The sequence below is a fragment of the Polypterus senegalus genome, chromosome 1 (assembly GCF_016835505.1).
Source record: "Polypterus senegalus isolate Bchr_013 chromosome 1, ASM1683550v1, whole genome shotgun sequence".
NCBI lineage: Eukaryota > Metazoa > Chordata > Cladistia > Polypteriformes > Polypteridae > Polypterus > Polypterus senegalus.
The window spans coordinates 79,903,510-79,925,594 of NC_053154.1; the positions used below are offsets into that span (position 1 = coordinate 79,903,510).

At 35.7% G+C, this 22,085-nt stretch overlaps 1 protein-coding gene across 6 annotated transcripts in view; it reads right to left on the reverse strand.

Moving 5' to 3' along the window:
* Positions 1–354: 354 nt before the first annotated feature.
* Positions 355–22,085, reverse strand: part of atp8b2 (ATPase phospholipid transporting 8B2) — a 131,210-nt gene continuing 109,479 nt past the window's right edge. For all 6 annotated transcript variants that reach the window (XM_039751776.1, XM_039751768.1, XM_039751784.1 and 3 more), the window contains 7 exons: positions 20,754–20,837; positions 16,054–16,299; positions 14,583–14,721; positions 12,640–12,770; positions 10,644–10,901; positions 6,316–6,483; positions 355–1,834 (listed from right to left, as the gene is read on the reverse strand). In XM_039751776.1, coding sequence (XP_039607710.1) covers positions 1,700–1,834; positions 6,316–6,483; positions 10,644–10,901; positions 12,640–12,770; positions 14,583–14,721; positions 16,054–16,299; positions 20,754–20,837 — 1,161 coding nt within the window. In that variant the 3' untranslated portion in view covers positions 355–1,699. The remainder of the gene's footprint in view (positions 1,835–6,315; positions 6,484–10,643; positions 10,902–12,639; positions 12,771–14,582; positions 14,722–16,053; positions 16,300–20,753; positions 20,838–22,085) is intronic.

The following is a 22,085-nucleotide window of genomic DNA, read 5'->3' on the forward strand; positions in this document are numbered from 1 at the left end:
ACATGTATGTTTTTGTACATTCTGAGAAGAAGAATGGATAACGGATGTGTGGATTATGTGACATGAGTTTCATGAGAATGCTTTTCCATTTTTTAAATGGAGGTTTTTCACATTGTTTGCCATTATTCAGTGCTGGTCACCCTTGGGTCCTGTTCAGTTACAAAAGTTCAACAACATTCCGGATGGCAGTAAATTAAGTCCATGACAGTCAAGTGCAAAGTCCCACTTCTCTTCTCCAAAATCTGCTTTCGCAGTAGTAACACCTTACACATATCTAATACTCTAAAGAAGGAACATGCTTTTCAAATTTCTGTTGTGCTTTTAAGAGAAATAAGAAGATAAAAACAACTTGGCTTTCATTCTTTATTAAGTATTTGTTTCATCATTAACACCTTTTTGCATCTTTTTCATTTAATTATCATACCCTGTACTGTACAAGTGTTGCTTTGTGGGCTTGTCCTGGTTTGGGTGGGGGGGTTCCCTCTGTGTGGACTTTGCTGTTCACACTCTCGTATCTTCTTACAATTAACAGACATTATGTTGGGTGTGACAACTCTAAATCGGTCCACAGTGAGTGTGGGTTACACATCAGTCACTGGTGGACTGGTTCATTTTGCAAACAATGATGACAGAACAGGCCCAGGCCTCCTGCACCATTCTAAAAAAATTAGGTTCAGAAAGTTTATGATAGATACCTTAGTTTGTTTGATATAACTGTTCAAAACCTGGCTTAAAAGGACAGTCATTCAAAATAAATAAATTAAAAAAAACATTTATTTCTTTTGTGTTTAGTTGTGCATACATTTAAAACATCTCGTCTTAGTTTTCATTCTTTCTTCTGTACAATAGTTACAGTGTCCTCTTGTAGTAAATATTTGGACTGCAAACACAGAAAGCTGCCTATACAATTTTACAATCATTATCCGAAAAGCAGCTCAGAATCTGGCAACACATCTCAGATCAGTCAAACGACTGACTGTCTGGCTGACTGACACAATTTCAAACATCACTGAGCACTTCCTTCTTCCTTTTTGAGGTACTCCATGATAAATACAATTTGGCTTAATTAGTTACATCCAAACAGTGAAGGTCTTCTCTGCCATGACAAAAAAAAATGTGTGTGTGTGTGTGTGTGTATATGTGTGTATATATATATATATATATATATATTATATAAATATATATATATATACACACATACATACACATAGGAGACATATACTGAAGCTGTGATCTAGTAGATTTATAAAAGTGCGGGCCCAGAAACAAATTCCTTTTATTTAATTGGGGCTCCTCAAAGATCCGACCAAAACACTGAGCTCTCAAAACACGCCAATATGGCGGACAATGACATTTTTCCAACAGGCAAATAATGAGTTCACTGTATAGAATTCTCATCGAGAATAGCATATAAATATATGAATATATATATAGATAGATAGTTATGTGTGGAATTTCTTTCTCTAGAGTGGTAGCTACAGCCATTTTTGAAACACAGCATAAGAAGGTTCTGTTAGCAATTCTTTCTTGTTTTTTTTTTGTTATTTTACTGTTTCCAGGGGCCCTTGAAAGCCACCCCTTCGAACAAAGGGAAAACAGTAAAGTCATAGCATGGTGTTCTCACCGAGAACGAACAGATATTTATATGTAGATATATAAATACACTAGTTGCTTATTTCCTTCCAAAACTGGACTACTTTCACTCTTCCTGGTTGCTGTCCTCTAAAGTGAAAAGTGGTCCTGCACTGAGCTCTTCAAGGCTAATCCCGGCTCTTAATGGAGGGTCCTGTGTCTCTTTGGCAGCTGCAGTTTCAAACGGTCCTCCAGTTATCACCTAGGGAAGATGAGGAGGAGATGATTTTAAAAGGATCATATAAATAAACATCTAAAAAAAAAAAAAAAGCGTGATACTCAAAATAAACAAAATTATTTTAGGATTAATTTATCTGAGCAATCTGACAAGCAATTTATACACAATCATACATTCTAAATTAAATGTGCTTTTTTTCTTTTACATATGCACATAAACTCATGTTTTAAACCTTTTTTACAAATCAATAATCTGCAAAACATTTTAAGAATAATTTGACTGAACAGGACCAGACTTTCTGTCAGTTTGCTACTCAGATTACCTAAAAAAAGTAGAGCATAGTTTGTATACTTCATCTTATAAATACAAAATGTATTTCAGAATGTAACCTTATGGAGAGAAATATTCTACGTCAGTGTTTCTTAAATCGGTTGCTGTAGTTGTGTTGCTTTTAAAAGAAAGAAAGAAAGCTGTTTCAGAGTTACTCATGCTATAACTCCCACCCTGTTCTATCAAGGGGATCGACAGCGATGTTCGATATTTATTTCCCATTTGTAACTGGGACTCTTTTCACCCCTTCCCACTCTTCTAATTTATTTCATTTCCCATTCATAATCATTCTCATTTCACCAATGGGGGAACTTCTGCTCTTCGATTTCTGCATGTAGGAAACCCTGATGGGTTCGTCAATGAACATTAATATGTAAAACTGGGTCCCGAGGCCATAAAGACTGATAATCACTGTTCCCACATTTTATTTTGAAGCCAGATCTATAATTTATTTTGTTGTCATACATACAACAATCAGTGTGGGGAACATTGCTTTTAAAAGTAATTTTTGAAAATAATGTCCCACGTACTGTTTGGGAGACATGGGCTTTATGTTTTTTTTCAGATTTTGAAGCGGCCGATGGAGGCATTCAGCTTTTTTTTTCCTCTGCAATTTAATGACATCAGAGCATTTCCCAAGGCAGAACTCCATAAGGATATTCGCATATGTAAATGTAATTTTGATTTTTAAAATAGTTGGGTTTCTGCCTTAACCGGGTTACTCCGCTTATCCCAATTTTGTTTGTGCATATAAAGGCACTCAGTGCCAGTTTTAAACTGGGCATACCACTTTTGTTTCCAAATCTCCAATGAAATACTTTTTCGGTGACAGTAAATCATCTGTATGAGAGAGTGAGTGGGCACTCAAGACTGGGCCAAGACTGGCTCATACCTGTAAGCAATGCTTCTGGGATTGGTTGTGCCTTTGTGATCCCGAATCAGGATTTAGTGCATTTAAGAATGTATGGATATTCAGATACTTATTAAAATCAACAAGTTTCAGTTACATTGACTTAGGTTTAATAAATAGCAGGAACCCTACCACAAAGTCTCAGTTATTGATGCAATCAAAATCAAAACCTCTTAGTAATTTGGGGGGAAAAACAAAAAACTCTTGTTACAACTTCAAGAGTGAAACAATTGTTGCACCACAATTCCCGGTTCTTAAACTCATTACTGCAAAGCTGACTCATCACCATTAGTGATCAGCAATATAATAGTCAGCCCCACTGTTAATAATATTTCCAGTAGGTTCCCATTTTGCTCACGGGTTACACAGGACCGGGTCTTAGACTGCATGGAAAGTGTTTGCTCTTTCCAATGTGACAGCTTTTACTTTACCCATTTAAAATATGATATTTGCATCTATTACAGTAGTTATCCTACATAATCGTGTGTTATTGTGTGTTAATAGGCACACATGCGCACTGATCTGGACTCTAACAAGTAACAGACTATGGGTCCACTAACTCCTGAGGTGGATATTACATTTGAAAAACAGAAAGCAGTTGTCATGTGCTAGAGTTTCACATCTGCAATCAATTTAAAAAACTTTGACCTTTGTTAAGTGTTAGCTTGGTACATTTTTAAATTCACTGTTTATGCCCAACAATTTTTGTAATAAACGTCTTTGCACAATCAACACTGCACATTGCCTGTTGTCATTGTTAATTGCTTATCTGAAAGTGAATAGCAGCCTTGTATGATGGGCAAGAAATACAAATGAATATATAATTTCACAGATTATTCTGTCAATATAGTGTAAAGTAACTACTTTCTGGTACATTTATACATTTCTGTGTATTCATTAAAAATATTATATCAGCTTAAAAATTTGTGAAATTGTATCTGTTTCTATTTTTCCACATTTATAGTTTAATATTCACTGTGCAACTAATCACATTTTGCCCCCATAAAGCACAGATTAAATGATATGGAAAAGCAGTAATTTAAGATATGAATGCAGATTTTCTCAAGGATAAAGTTCTTTGAGAAAGACTCAAAAAGACCCCTTTAAAAAACTTTACCAAAGTTTCAGTTTACAATAAGTTAAACTTGTGTTAATATCACAATTACAGTGCATATTTATAAAGTGGAAATCAGACACAATTACAACAACCCTTACAGATACATAAATAAAAACCAATATTACAATCAGTAAGTACAATAGTTTATATCTAAATCCATTAATCGGCTCCAAACTAGTTTACACAAATTGAACAATGGAGTATGTAATGATGTAAGATACACTGGTGTATTATACACTGTACAAACAGCACACTTTACCTCACTATGTTCTGATCTGATTATGGAATTATACTCAGCAAATTTTAAGTTCACATTTTACTAAACATGAAAAGGACTAATCTGTACAAAAACATGAGCTAGCCCTTCCAGACACTACCTTAATTACAGCAACTATATAAACATATTTCACTCATTTTATCTCAAGACATAAACAACTATGTTTATCAGCGTACCACACCATTGACTGACAATGATTTTTTTTTTTTAGTACGACAAAAAAAAAAAAAGCAAAACATAATGGGCTTTGTAGATATATCGTACTATAGGGTAAGGATATCAAATTAGCTAAAAAAGAGGTGTGAATATCAAAAATATTAAAATATATTCAAACTTAAGTCAGTGATTCAAAGTATTACAAGCACAGTATGCTTGTACTTATTTTTTTTTATTCTTTTAATTAATGGCCAAAACAGTTGCCACAGCAAGAACAAATACCAACTAAAAAAAAAAAAAATTGTAGCGGTACTCGGGCAACTGTTATTTTTATATAAGAGTACTCAAAATCCCAAGCAGATGCACCCTATAAAAGGGAAGCATCAGCGCCACTCTCCTGTCTTCAGTCTAGTACTGACGTCTGGATGCACAAATCCTTTCTCAGGACAGCAAGACATAAAATCATCCACAGAAAAGGAGCTTATATCCTTGTGAGCTGCACACACTCACACTTTTTTTAAGCATGAAGCACTTATAACAACGTTGTTTGGTGTCCCACGCTACAAACATATTACGATGGGTTTTGCTGCTGCTTGGACAGAGGATGGAAAGCATGAACAGGGCGCAGGGCACATTTTCTACTTGAGCTGAGTGATGGGAGATGAGGGATAACATGCAAAGTTGGAGCAGTTTGAAATTGGGAGGAGTAGGGGTTAGTTAGTAGAAGAGCAGGCAAGAGGCAGACATGTCTAAGGAAGAGTTGTTTTATTATTTTGGAGGTGTCCAACGGACAGCAGCAGGGTACCAATATCATCATGGCATTCAGTATATAAAGCCAGTTGTCACCCCATGGACTCACTCAGAAAGCAGCTCCTGTGTGGCTTAAGTCATCCTGTTTGCTTTTTTCTCCTTTACAGATACAGAATTATTTTAGTAAAAGAAGCCTGAATATTTCTAATTACACCTTATTGTTTTAGGCATTGTGTATCAAACCAGCAGCCATGTATGACAGAGGTTAATTGAGGTACACGGCATGTTGGTTGACACTGAAGATGCTCTTTCAAGTGGGGATTTTAAAGTGTTGTAATAAAAGGAAAAACAGAACTACTTTCCATTTGCTTCAATGAAAATGTGTCTGTATTAAACAACAGTATTTGACTTTTAATAAGGACTTTTAATTTGACAGTTATTAAGAGAATTCACATAGGATCAAATGCAGAATGATACTTTTAGATCACCGAAGAAGCATTTCAAAAAACTGTTCTAAATACACTTGTAGATCAAAAGGAAAGAGCAGTGGGATGGGGGGAAAACTTTCCAAGACAATACTGTGAATGGTTCTAGCTGTACATTTTGCTAATAAAGTTAACAATCTTACCATTCAAAAATACAAAAAGGATGATTGTGGAAATAAAGTGTAACAAAAGATCTCTAAAATACGGCAGCTCCACCTAGTGCTTCTGGACTAACTCAATGCCAGAATTACTTAGTTATTATTAGTTAGTTATAATTAGTTTTCTTACAATGAAAACGTCAGCTTTTGCATTTAAATAAATTTGAATTATATTCAAATAAAAATATTTGATCTGGCAGGCCTACTATAGGGTAGTACAATGGAAATACTTATATAACATCCATCTATCCTAACAGCAGTGTAGAAATGGTTTTAAAATGAAGCCAGAGAAGTTTGATGAAGCTAACAGTAAATGCCATACCTGTAGGTTAACTGATGATACTTGTACTGCTTGCGTCAGTTCTTCCAGCTGGAAACCCTGCGCTGCTTGTAACACTCCAGCTGCGACCTGTGATCCCTGCAATACTCCAGCTGCGACCTGCGCCCCTTGTAACACTCCTGCCGCTAATCCGGTTTGTGAAGTTCCAGACTTCATAATAGTAAATAAGGAAAAAAATATTATTATCAATATAGTCAAATAAACTTAAATCACCACATCTTAATAACATATGATTTTCGTTATTTCATTATTATTACTGATATTATTATTATCAATCTATCAAAGTAGAATAGAATGCAAGGTAGGATCTAACCCTGGATGAAACACCAGGGGCCTCATGCATAATGCCATGCGTAGAATTCGCACTATAACATGACGTAACCAAAGCCGAAATGTGCTTACACATAGAAAAATCCAGATGCTTAAATATGTGCGGTCGCCCACTTCCATGTTCTTCTGCTACATAAATCCCAATCAGCGTGAAAAGTAACGCACGTGCACGCGCCTTCTGTCCCACCCCGTCGCCTCCCAGAATTACGCCTCTTTGAATATGCAAATCAATATAAATAGCCCTTAAGCTCAGCCTTTTGTGAAAAGGCAATGGCAAAAGCAAGAAGGAAAATACAAGAATTTCAGCGAATACCAAGTGGAGGCAAAGAAAAATGTACTATTTGTTGGTTTAAACAGTGGTATTATCAACAAAAGGAAGTTGATCGAGTGACATAGCTCAAGTTCACAAAGTCGTACAGTGCCCGACATAAAAAAGAAGTTGTCACAAAGCAAAGACGTCATGAAAAGGTGAGACATAGCCCACCATCTGAGTGTCATATGAAAACTTATTAGGGTGCAGAGAAAAAAAAAAGGCACACAGTAGGAAAAAAGCACGAAATGTTAACTTTAATCTCGAAATTTCCACTTTAATCACATAGTTTATATTGTCATTAAAGTAGAATATCATAAACTTCATCTTAAAATCGTTTAATTTACTAGTTTCTCAAATCCCATCGTAACTAAAGTAGCACGTTAAATACTTTGTTTTGTATTTGATATTTTGCTTTATGTGTGTGCATCACTAAGTGCTTTCACTTTATCCAACTGGACACAGAATGCACTGCATTCGTGATAATACAGCTCTCTGAATAATTAAAATACTGAGATGTATACGCGATATCTTTTTCATGATGATAGGAGTTAAAGCATGTCATTAAACAGGGGAACACGGTGCGTGATTGTGTGCGACCTTCGATGAAATCATTGAAGCAGTACTGTCTCTTTCAAACGTACTAATCTCCAATTCCTGTCCTTACTTTTCTTTCTCCAAATACCCAATCGCCACACAATCAGCTCTGTAATAGACGTTAAGCCATTTGTAAGCTTACAATGACGATTCTTCAAAACTTTCAAGGAACATTGAAATATTTTTGTAGTACATGTTTAATTATTCTATCTATCCTTCCAGTGTCGCGTCAGCCGCAGCAAGAAAACAGCACAAGGTAGGATCAATCCGAGAACTAGCTAGAGCTGTGGAACCATGTCCTCACATGTTTAATTATTAACAATCTATATATATAATTCACTAAGGCAAGACAACCATGGAAAGCATGCCGGAAGGGGCGTGGATTCACTGAGCTGCTGACAAGTAAGACACCTATGGCGCACGCAGGAAGGAGCCACGCCCACCAACTCCTGGCACCTCCGAGCCACGTTGACTGTTCATAGAGGCAAGTTTCTCGTGGAGGTGAATCGCCATATGCATATATTTAAAGTTCTTGGGATGAAATTGTTTCTAAACCGCGAGGTCCGTATAGGAAAGTCTCTGAAGCATTTTGCAGTGGCTGAGGCAGCATGTGCTTGATGCTGTTTACTGATAATTCTCTTTCTGATCAGCTGCTGCTGTGACTCCCCACTCAGATACAGTGATATAAATACTCTGAGTGGTACAGTGAGAGTAATATGGAAAAAGATGATCCGCTGTGGCAACACCTAACGGGAGCAGCTGAAAGAAGAAAAAAAAGGTGCAGTGAGAGTAACAACGGTAAAGCAGTTATGGTATTTGGAATACTATGGCTATTCCCTGGACCATTATATTGTTACAAGTTAATTACAATCAGATGCATTACACTAATAAACAATATGCGGTTAGTTTCAGTGTATTTATAAAGCTGCATCAGGAAAATAAAGAGTAACCACACAGGAACAGTAGCACTGCTTTGACACTGGGTGCCGCCAGTCTGCAAAACTGAGCGGAGAACTTGCTTACGACAGAGTATGAGGTACCGTGGAAATGTGCGTGGCTTTACGCCAAGTGTAGGTTTTATACATCGCGATTTGAATGTGGAAACGTTCTTACGCAACATTTCTGTGCGTACGCATCATTTATGCATGAGGCCCCATGCCATTTCAGTGTTACTTTTAATGTTAAATTTAAATATGAATATTGCATGTCAATCAAATCTAAACAGCTGTACTTTTGTACAAAATACGTATCCCCACATTTTGGCACCTTTCTTAAAGTCTAAAGATCTGTCAAATGGTAGAGCTCCATTTCAGACATTTTTTCCCAGATCAAAGTACCTGAAACCAGTTATTTCTGTCACCATTCACAATGCTGTGAAGACAGTAATTTCACTCGATAGACTGTGTTTTGAGCTGCTGCAGTAAGCAAGCATGGCACAAACTTTACAGTTTCCCAGAATTATCTCCTGAACCATGTAGTGCCCAATATCAATTTCACTGCCATTTCTTCACTTGCCATGTGTTGGTTCTCAGGCAGTCCACAGGTGATAACTAACCAAAATCAAATTTGTAGTCATTTCTCCTAACCAAACCAAAACTGCGCAGCAGTAGCAGCTGCACCACTATTGTCAAATGTCTCATCAACAGAGACTGAATGGCTATGTCAGTATTGCAGTTTTTAAAAAGTGTTTTTACCATTTTCTTGTACTTATGACAGCCACCAAGCTTTTTACAATTGAATGCCAAAGTAATTTATGAATGTCATTTTTGGAGATTTCCTCTCATACATTGAATTCAATCATTTTTTAAAAAAGATACATCTTATAGACATATATTATACTGTACTTAAAGGATAATTTTGTTTTTTTTCAAGTCAGTTACTTCTTGATGAACATGTTATATACACATGTGTCATGTGAAATTATTTTATAAAGTTAAGTGTTTTGTATAAATTAAAAAAAAATACAAAGTCAGTCCTGCTATTTTATAATGGAACCTATGCGGAATGGGATGCTCAGAATACAAAAGCCTAAACATTTACCGAATACATCAATTTTTTAAACAAAGAAATTGATCCGTGTCTGGAAATTACATACACATTGCAATATAGCTTATATGTGTCTTTTTTTATAAATAAAAAAACAAAAAACACAATATTATGAGATTCAGATATTGAGTACAACTGTGTGAATTCCCACAATAACCTTTCAACACTAAACTGTTCCTGCCACATCCCTGGTATTGTTTCAATTTACTTCCATATTTATACGAGAACTTCTGCTAAGAAGGCCACTTCTATCATTTGTATCCTTACCTTAACAAAAGCCAGGAAGACACAAGAAAATGTTTATTTTCATGTCCCTTTTGTTGTCAAACACATGCACTGGAAACTCAGAAGGCATGTTTTCTTGTCATGAAACTTGCCACTTGGTTAGCGTTTAGGCTTTTTTTCCCCTTGGTGATGCTTGTGCCCCATAAGTTAATTATAAAATGCCTTAACTGGCTTTGGATTTTTTATAGAACACGCTTAACTTTAGCACACAATTTTGTGTGGCAAATGCATATATACCATGTTTGTGAAGAAACAACTTTAACTTGAAAAATACTGAACTTAAATCATTTAACTAAGAGCATGCTGAGGTCTTCATTTTTCATTCAGGTGTGACAGGACAGAAGACCTACTAGCTATGAGAACACAAATTTATGTACTGCCAGACATTATTATTACTTCTGCCACTACTCTTCATATGCATACAACACTAAATACGCTGGAGCAGCCAATGAATAGATGGATTACTACATTTTAGAAATGCACAACCATTTTCTCTGTTCTGAAAAGATTATCAAAATTTTATTTTTTTTTGCCTTCATGTAGAAGAATGTAACCATCTGTCAAATATCTAGTGGAACTATTCTGTGTGTTAATTGATATTTGTTTATTCTAATACCATTTTATTTTAATTGACTAGTGATTTAACTTTTAAGCAACTTATTGTACAGTTTTCAAATAAATGCCCTTGAAATCCATACAGTTTAGTCTGGATTACAGGGCTGAATTCAGCAGGAATAAATACCTGAGGTGTGGATGCTGCTGTGCTATCAGTGGGCTTCTTCTTACGTAGGGTGTCAATCCAACTGGAACTGGAGCGAGTGGCAAAGCTAGAGAGTGCCAGTGAACTCAGCCTCATGTTCTTGCCTGACATAATAAGTTCACCAAAGCCTTCCTGATGGGAGAAGGCATAACCTGAACGTCGGGAACCTGTGCGGCCTACCCTTCGCAGGCGGCGGTTCTGTGGCTTTTGCTTCTTACGCACCAGTTGAGTATAGCGAACCTGAAGCAATAAATTTGAAGAAAGAAATTTAAAACCAGAACAAAAAAAGGCAAAATTAAAGGGAGTCACAGCACAAGCAATTTTTTTTTCCAAGCAAATTCTTCACCTGCTCTCTCCACAATCAATTAGTTAACTCTGGTGGGTAGTTTGTTTATTTACATATAAAACCAAAGTGCTTAGCTAAAGTTTTATGTTTCCTCTTTCATAAGAAGTGTTTGGGTTATTCAAAAAGGCATCTGGATGAGATATCTGGAGTTTTCTATTAGCTAAACAAAAAATCTTAATGTATATGGTCTCCTTTTGGTTGTACATTTGAATTTATTCTTATGCCATATGTACAGCATCTTAGGTTTAAAAAAGTATTGGATTGAATTTAAATTTGTGTTATCTATTCCAAGATATTAAGTGCTTGAAAATGTTCTGCTGAAGACAGGGACTGAACGTCTGTTTTGGTTAGGTGGTGGTTGCGGTTCTTCCAAATGGGTACCACAAGTTGTGTTCAATTACTAAGGAATCTCACTGTTTAGCCTCTCTTAGAAAATCTCTGCTGGAAATCATTCATCAACCAAAAGCTGAACATCAGGCTCTGAAGAAACAATGTGAATTCTGTCCTGTTTCAATCAAGTTTGCCTACATTTTGTACAAGAGGAGAAGGGATATTACTATGTATTATATGGAATGCTGTAAAAAGCACTCAAGAAAATAATGCTCCATAAATATAGGAGGTAAAATGGCACACACAATGGTAAGTGCTCGTCTGACTAATAACTTTACATCAAATCTGTTTCTAATACAATAAACTTAAGTCTGGTCTTCCCTCTGGTTTGTGATTTTAAAAGGCAAGATATACATGAAGCTTGAATATTATGCAGTAAAATACATTTAATTAAATAAAAAAAAACTACTGTTGTGTTACTGCTGTGTGTTATTGGCTTCATCGAAGTATAATCTCTAGTGCACATTGGAACTTATCACAGATGACTCTTAACTGCTTGGAATGAGAATCAGCACCACTAAACTTAAGGGCAAGGTCATGACTATTTCCTGGAAAACAGTGACCGATTACAGTTTATTAATTGGCATCTGCTTTAGGTGGAGTTTAATCACTGATCATAAACTTGAGATTGACCGATACATTGAAATAGCATTTAAGTAACATATCTTATAGTGTCTAATAAACATGAGCTAGACCATCATGTGCTGTAGGTGGAGACCAAAATAATTAGATTACTTATACTAGGATTTTTTTTTTTTTTTAGATAACTGCAGTCCTCACTCTCCTCACTGCCAGTGTTTCAGACTGAGCAGCCAGATGAGGCAGTTTGATCATTTCATCGCAATGGTCATTGGATGTCACATTTAGAAAGTGCAATAAGCATGGCCCACCAGGAGGAGACCAAAGGTCAGAATCAGGAAGTGGAATCTATCAAACAGCCTGGGAGCATTTGGAAATTTCCAGTAGTAGCTGGGGAATGTTGCTAGAGTCTGAGAAACAAGGCTAGCCATACTCTGCATATTACTATCACTCCTGTCAACACTTTAAATTGGAAATTGAGATGATAAATGTTTTTACTTGTGAAGAAAGCAACAAATAAACTTTTGCACTGAGATTAATATTAACAAACAACTTTGGTGTTTAAAACTGTGCCATAGCTAGACAAGCATAAGTCATACTTATGTGGGAAAACATAGCTTTATCAGTAAATGCTATGTAATGCCATAAAAAAGGTGTTCTCACCGTATCAGATAGTTGGGGCTTTAGGTCCAGTTTGAGAAACCTGAAGGCCACCACTGGCATGATGCACACAACAGTGGTCAAGATGATGGTAAACCAGACGGCTGGTTGTTTCAGGGTATTCTGGGCATTGCCTATAAATGGAAAGTATACTTTACTAATAATTGATCATTCGGGGACAATATGGAGACATCCACACAAACAACATCAAAAAGATTATACAGTAGAAACATTTCAGAAATTCCAACACATAAGGGTCACCTGCATTCTGAGTAATTGATCTGTTTCCTTAAAACATCAGACTCAGCGATAACTTAAAATATGCCACTTGTACATGTTGACATTCTGCTTTGGTTTCTGAACCATACATATGGCTATACACTGAAAAAAAAACATTGTTTTCGACAATAATTGATATAAGAGGGCACACTTAAAACACATATCGACTCATATTTAATGACACCAGGTCAAAATAAAGTTACCAATAAATTCAATAGATTTTGTTTTCATTATGGAAGGGACAGTGAGCATCATGAAATTAAAAGATGTCCAATAATACTGTGCTGTGTGATATCCAAGAATACTTTTTTAAAACTAAGACAGTCTGTACTATCTAGTGTGGTTAAGAAAAGATCCTGAAGGCAATCTATAGAAAATAACACCATTAGAAAAGGTACCCTTAAATTTAGAAGATGATCTGTCAGTGATAGAGAGATAAAGGGAGAAATCTGAGAAGAGAATTAGGTGATTAAGAGGACCAAGGATACAAACCTATTTAACAGAAGTTTGGTATTTTGAATGAATCCCTCGTTCTAAAATGGCTCAAATATCACTAGCCTATTTTTTATAATTAATACACTGGAAAAAGGTTGGTTGGTACAATTGTAAGTTGCAGGTAAGTTTGAGGGCAGAATCGGTTAAAACACCACAACAGTCTGAGAAAAATCTTATCAGAGCAGAGTTTTGACTATAAATTTATATACTAAGAAATGGTACATGTAACCATAAAATAAAACAAAAATCATACACATGAATACAAAACCACATAGTGAGATACTATTAAGTATCCCTTCATTATTAAACCCACTTATTCTAATTTAGTGTCATAAGAAGTCAGAACCTCAGCCAGCAGAATTGTGTGGAATCTGGAAACAACCCTGGTACACATGTACAATCAGTGACATGGGGCCAACCAGGAGTCATCAATTAACCTAACATGCAAATGTTTAGGATGTAGGAGGGAAAATTCAGAGTACACAGAGGAATACATGCATAGACAGACATGTCTGGGCCAGAACCTAAACCCAGGACTATGGAGGTGTGAGGCAGCAAGGCTAAGCACTGCACCACTATGCCATCCACTCTTTGAGGAACCTCTTTCAAAGAAGTAAATGAGAAAACTGCAGGGACTACTATCAGATTAATGAATTAATAAAATAACATAAAAATAGGAAAAGTACTTGCACATGCTATAATAATATGATGATACTATGATACTGAAAAAAGACTGAAAAACATAAATATTTTAAAATGTAGGATAATGAGTCACAAAACTACAACTACAAAGAGGAACAAGACCGACAATGTCAGAAAGGCACCCTAGATGTGATCATTCTTCCACTTTCACATAATCCAATTAACAGGGGACACAGGGGCAGTGTATGTATATGCACCTAATGTCAAATGTCTGTTTTCACTCAGGAGTCAGGAGGTTATACCTGGAAAACATTTAAGATATCTCTAAATGCATTTGAGGCATCTCCAAATGTATTGCAAATACCCTAAAATGTAAAGGAACATATCTTGTGATACTATACTTGGAAATAAGTTTCAGATAACTTTAAAGGTTAATGGAGGCATCTCTAAACATCAATTTGCCTTGCCATAAAAAATGCATCAAAAAATAGTTTTTCTCCCTTCCTCTTGAATAAGTCAAGCAAACTTACCTACAAATCTGAACTGGTTAGGAAAAAGAGAGAAGAGGCCATCGCTGTGCATGGTAAACAGAATAGTAAAGTAAACCGCTAAACTGCCCCAGATGAAAAAATGATTGATTGCAGTCCAATAACCAGTGTCCAGCCCAATCTGTAAACAAATAAAAAGGATATATATCTCAACAGGCTGGTATACTATTGCTGTTGTCTTCAATTTCTAAATGAATTAAGTATATTTCAGTCACGTCGGCCATCACAGACACAGGTAGGAAACTTGAACAAATTGTTGACTACTGATATGAAAAGTAGATTTATCTTGTATTAGTTAGAAGGTCACCAATGAAAGAAAACAGATTGAAATATGCACTTATTTGTAACCTTTCCTATTTATGTTCCTAAAACATAAATATGTAAATGTAACACTCAACAACGGGATGGTCAATGTTGGTAAGTAAAACGTTAATCTTGCTTGTGGCTAACTATTACAAGTATTCACTTTACTGATCATGTTAAGGTTCCATGTTTCCCAAAAGTCATGTGAGTGGTTCACCCAAGTTGCAATGAACATTTATAATCATCATAGTCAGAAACATTTTTATTATATAATGTTAAAGCAGATACAAAGAATATTGTAAATAATAATTCCAATAATTTGTGATTGTATTGCCCAGCCCCATAATGGCAATTCAATGTTGTCAATGGTCTCTGCTTAAAAAAAAACAAAACACATCAACCCCATGGCTAACATCATTTAACCTTCTGAACAGTTCTAGTATTTAGACTTTCAACTGAAAAACTTCATTATATTTCCTCCATGCCACTTCACAGCTGGATGAGACAGGTTGTGGTATTTTTTTTTTTTAAACAAAAAGCAGCTATCACCCACCTGTCTATTTTCTAACCCCTTGAATCAAGGACTGGTGGTGACTTATCCTAGAGGATATGCACACAAGGGGGAAGCCTACCCTGAACAGGGTGCCAGTACAATACAGACCTCATTTACACACATGCCCACAGGGTCTAACTAGGAACCAGCGATTAATGTAAAGCTACACATCTTTGGGAGTGGAAGGAAAGCCAAGGCCTATAGTCAGACATTAATGTGACATGTGCGTCTTTATTATGTGAGTGGAAAACATGTGCAAGGTCTTATGTCAGACAGATATAAGCCACTTTGTAAGAGTTAAGAGACAAATTTAATGTTAGTTGGGTAAAATTCTCTGAATAAACATAAATGTGTTGCACAAGGAGCACTGCTTAACAAGCAGTTGGCAGTGCCCAATTTACAGAAAGCACATTAACGAATGAATAAACTAGTTCTGGTCTGTAACATTAATAGAAAACAACACAGTTATTTGCATAGGTGATGGACAATTAAAGGTGTTCTGTATCACACAAGCTTATTACTATAGCTTCTGCATTGAAAAATGAGGCTTTTTTTCTTTAAAGGAAAAGATTAGAGATCAAATCTAGTAGACTTTACCTGGACGCTGACAACAATGACAAGTGAGGTGGCAACAGTTACAGCAAATGACTGATAGTCAGCAAGTTCAGCGCCATCATCTCTTGTAGCCTCTGCAAAGACCCCATAAGGAATGAAAAACATCACCACTGAGGTGTAGATGCCTTGAGCAATGCAGATAAAGAACTCGCGTTTATTGAAGAGTAGATTGAGCTGACCAGGCTCATATAACTTTGGGTACTCCAAACTGCGCTGCTCGGGGACATCCTACAAAAAAAAACAAAAGGCAAATTAAATTAATGCAGAAAGCACACAGGGTTAAAGGATAAAAAATTATAGTTTCTTTTCTTTTCATTTAATAATTCATACATGAGCTGATAAAAAGAATATTTACAAACAGTTTTATTTGATAGAAGAACAGGCAGTTTTAACCCTCATCAACTATTTCCTTTACTTACTTTTCCATTATCTGGCTAAATCCTGTTGTAAGATTTCCAGTAAACTCAATAAAATGAAAATGCTTTTAAATGATCCTAAATGGACAATGCTTAATTATAATAAATAACATTGTCAAACATACTTAATCCAATTTAGTGCCAGAGATTATTCTAGCAGCACAAGTACAAGGCAGGAAAGAGGCAGCCATTCACAGGGCACCCGTCTATAACAGGCTCCATTCATGTACTTACCCACACTCGCGTTCAGACAAGACTAATTTAGAATCACAAATTAATCTAACTTATACAATTTTTGATGATTTGGGTGGGAAACTGCAACATTTGAAGGATAATACACACAACAGATAAAAACACAATGTGATGGCTCCACATAGACAATAATCGAATGTGGTTATGAACCCTAAATGCTGTGTTCATGAGGCAGCAGCACAAACTACTGTGTAAACACATCTCTCCCCTTATTACTGTTAAAAAGAACAGCAATTTATGTGTCTGAAAAGATGACTGAACTTTAGTTTCAGCCTTAAACATATATTACATGAGATTATAATTGGTCAAAACAGTTTTATAATATTACAACAGCAATGTGCAAAAATAGTTACATTTATTGGATTTATGGAAATATATCAAAGTACAGATGTTTGCAGAATATCTTTTAAAAATGGTAAAATTTAGTGTGTGTAGTCAAGTTCCACTAATATTTAGCAAATCTGTGTTAAAAAATGGTTATTACATATATTTAAAAAAAATACCACTGCAAAATCTTTCCAAAACAAATAAAATTAAAGAACACAGAAATCAATTTAACGAATTCATCAATGATTAAGACAGGAAAAAGGAAGGAAATGTGTAAAAGTATTTATCACAATTAAAATATGCACATTTCTGCAATTCCTCAGAGGTAAGAAAGGTAAGATTTTGCATGTTAGGATGTGTGGAGCTACAAAGGCAAATATCAGAAATGAGTTACTGGGTGTGTATACAACAGTATGGCTCTTAGGCTGTGTCAGAGATTCTTATAAAGTAAGCAATCTAGATAACTGAATTTCTGACTTTAGCACGATTATGGTGAAATCCAAAATGGAATGTTGTATAAGAGATTTTAGAACAGGTGAAATTAATCATTTAGTACATGTTCTTTATAAAGGACAAGAAGTATATTAACATGTTCCTTTTTTAAGTTTCTTCAGAGCCATTGCAAAGTCTTCTGTTCATGATAAACATCTCAGCTTGGGTTCTGACTAAAACAGAAACAGCCACTTTTCACACTAAACTCCATGACATACACTCTTTCTGAATTTGCTCCAGAATTACATGGATTTGACCTAATATATTTTTAGGATGAGTTGCTCTCTTTCACTTTCTCCTCAATGGACTCTAAAAGTTCTTTGCTTCAGTACAATACATATCCTCTAACGAGTTCCGTGATTTGCCTTTAAATCCCCAGCTTTAAGTATAAAACACTGATTGTTATGTTCAGCCTTATCAATGATTATTTTATTAAATTGTGTTCTGCAATTATCATTTGGATCTACCGTAATGATTTAAGCAAGGAGCAGGAACCTGTTTGAGCAGGTTTATGTGTAAGACAGAGAACAAAGGTATCCAAGACAACTATCCTCTGCAAGGCACACACCCACATTAATACATGCAAGGTCTTCTGGTGTTCATCATTTTAGGTTCAATAACCTTCCTCAACATTAGGAGGAAGATATAGGGAGAATATGCACATGTGTTTTAACTACCTCCTTTTGAGGTATGATATTGCAAAATAAATTCTACAAAAAATGTTTCATTTGTAAAGTTGTACAGTTACAGTATGTATTATCAGTGTGTGCCTTAATTATGCCTTAACCAACTAAAGATTCCAAAATAGAATTTGAATGTTTTATTGCAATGAACTGTTGCACTGCTCAGAAATTCTTCCTGTTTTATATTACAGTCCTACTGGGTCTTCAGCTCCTGCAACCTTAAATTGTACAAATCAGAGTGAAGAATGTTAGAATTATTAATTTAAATAATTCATTAACTGCACTTCACCCAGCATTGGTTCTGATCTCGCATCTGATAATGATGAGAATGACTTCTGCTATCTTAGTTCCTGAAATCAGATTAAATGGAGTCAGCGAATGGAAAGACTGAATTAAATGTTTGATATTTAATGAATACCTAGAAATTATAACCACTGTATCCCCAGCTTACCACAATGATACTGAGGCCTACATGACAAGCATTTCTTTATGGACTTTAGCTATATGCCATCCTTCAATATTACTGCTTTTATATGAAAAAATATTTGACATTTGCTGTTACCCTCTCACACTCCTAAATCTGTGCCAGTAAAATGAATAGTAATATTTCTGCAAGCATTTTTTTTCTAAATTAATGATACAAAGGCTGAGCAGCAATTATTCACTGTCTGAGGTGATGAATTAATGCAACGCAGTTCAAGATTAACCTGATCATCTCTGGGGGGCGCCCTCTTCACAGCCCAGCATCGCTGCATTCCTAAGAAGCAAACTCTGAGAATGGAAAGCAACCATTTTACCCAGAGAAGCCAAAAGAGAATGGTTCTGGAATCTAAGTAATCCAATTCAACTCAAAATTATTCTCCAAAGGGGAACATTTGGTTTATCAGTAGGGTTTTAAAAGTGTGAGCAAGACATCCCATTACTACGACCAGGTTTTTCATGATTCTTTTTATTCTGGGTGAGCCGCATTTCTTCTAAAATCATTTGCCTTTTATGTATTTTTTATAATAAATTTGGAGAAAAGATTAATCAAACCAATTATTAAAATCATCTACTGCTACTATACCATGACAAATTTCGTTCTCATAAAGTAGGCTTAAAGTTACAGAGTCATCATCAAATTAGATTGACCTATTTTCAGATTTACTGTAACATTCTTTAGTGTACAGAAAGTGCACAACAGGTGAAAGAACACACCTTTGAGGGGTTCCTGTGAACGAGGATAGCAAGTCGGACATAATTTATTTATTTATTTTCAGTATTTGATTCCAGTCTGGTAAAAAGTCACTCAGCCAACCTACCAAGTTAAAATCCAAATACAATTCTTTAATAAGCCTCTCTGCAAGAAGGTGGGGCTGAAATGTATTAGTAGCTAATGAGAAGTTTACAAGCAGAAGCCTCACATTAATTTGGACTCCCTCCAAGTGCTTACAGAAGATATGAAACTAAATAATAGTGTCCTCTGTTCCTCTATTAGCTTCAAAGGCAAACTGAAATGGATCTTATATACTCTGCGTGTTCTCTGTTTCCTCTTCATAGGTTTTGAAAATGACCTCAATACCAGTGATGGCACACCCACTTGTCTAAAGTCAGTTAAAGCTATGGAGGAATGTATTTTTAACTATAGAATTTACGGTAGCTGGTTTCCACAGACCATCTGCTGTTCTAATGATAATCTGAAAACAAGTTAAAATGGGTCTGACCTGCTTTGCACAAGATTTTATATTGTATACTGTATCATACACCAATACGGTCTTTCCCAGGACCTTTATTTGTTTTTAACTCGTGGAAAATGTTCTCCACATGCCTTTGGTCAAAAAAAAAAAAAATCTTTCTCACTTATTAGAAGCCTTTGCTTAAGTATTGCACTTGCTCAGAAAGGTAACTGCACAAATACTATTTAGAATGCACTAAATCTATCAGCTAGATCAAAGATAGAGCTAAAACAATATGATTATTTTCTGATTGATGATAGCAAGCCAAAATTTTATTGCTTGTTCAAGCACAACACAAATTCTGTGCTAACGGTAAAGTGTTTGACTGCAAATGTATCCCTTCTTTGCATCAGGCTCACTCCGTTTGAGCCTCACTATAACATGTCTTGTAAAATGCTACCATACACTGTCTTGAAGTGCAACATAATGCGCAGCATAGTTTTACATGCCACAAAATATTAAAGCTAGACAGCCAGTGTTAATGCAGAAAACTACAAAATCTATAACATAAACAACTCCATCTCATGAAATAAAGACAGAAGAATTTCAGTCTTCACATCTGTTTGCTATTTTCTAAACTTCTTACTTTAAGCTTCCCTAAAATTTAGTGTGATGGGTTTACAAAGGTTAATTAACACCACCACAGCATGCCAAACATAGAAAAATAAACATTTAGCATTTTAACTTATGCAAAGTATAAATATTTGTGCTTTCACTATGTCTGTTTTCAGCACTGAAACGCGTGGCCAGAATTATTAGTAAATACATATAAATAAGTTATTTCTTATTAGTCTTACCTGGTCAAAAACACCCATGGCCAAGACAGGTAATGATGTGTACACAATATTGTACAGTGTGATAAAGTATTGATCATACACAGTCTAAGGAAGAAAAAAAACACATTGGATTTTATCCACTAAATTATTAGTGCATTTCACACAACAGTGAACAACAATGTTATTAAAATTAGATTAGATAAACTTTATTAATCCCATGGGGAAATTCATATGTATACAGCAGCAGAGATAAAAGCAATGATACAGACTCACAGGACAGATAATAAGCCAATTAATCAACTGATAAAAAAATAAAATAAACTAGTAGATTGGGTGGAAGCATTGAATTGCCCCAAGAGGTGCTTCTTAGCACACCATGGTGGAATAAGCCTGTGGCTAAAAGTGCCACTGGAGGGGATTTTTCATGATAGTATCCAATTTTGCTGTTATCCTGTTTTCCACAACAGCTTCTAGTGTGTCCAGATTTCGCCCTGTGATGGAGCAGGTTTCCCTGGTAAATTTGTTCAGGCATTGTGCATCTTTTCAGCTCAGATTGCTTCCCTAGGAGATGGCAGCATAGAACAACATACTGGCTGCTCTGGACTAGTATAATATTTATAGTATCTTGCTGCATACATCAAAAGACCCGAGTCTCCTTAGCAAGTAAAGTCTGCTCCGGCCCTTCTAGTAACACAGCCACTGGGTGGTCAAACAAGTCCTGTTTGCAGTTTATGTTAACCCCCAGATACAGAACTACAGGTAACACATCCTCCCCCTAAATGGTGACTGGTCTCAGAGGCCCCTTGGAAGTCCACCACCAGCTCTTTTGTCTTGCTGATGTTGAGTTGCAGATTGTTGTCCCTGCAGCACAAGACAAAGTCCTCCACAATATTCCTGTACTCTGACTCATCTCCACTATTAATGCAGCCTATGATAGATGAGTCATCTGAAAATAAGTGGCAAGCTTTGGTACTGTACTAGAAGTAAAACAACCATTGAACCTTTTGCTTTGAAGCTGACTGAACTACTTTTATAAGCTTAAACTTTTATGTCATGAAAATGATCCTAGACAAAACTTTGGATAGCTTTTGACAGCTTAATCCAAGATAGAGCAGTTAATTACAGTAAGAATGGAAGAAAACATAGGCAGCCAAGGTTTTTCCATTTAAGAAACATCGCTCAAGTCCTTTATCATGGTATATTCAGGGTGATGTTTTTAGCCATCTAAATAACTTAATAAGTATTATTAGCTTTTAATTAAAAAATGTTATGACTAGTACTTAAATGTTGTATTTATTTTAAAATCTACTTGGAATAATTGAGATGGCCATTTATACCATATATATGGTAGGC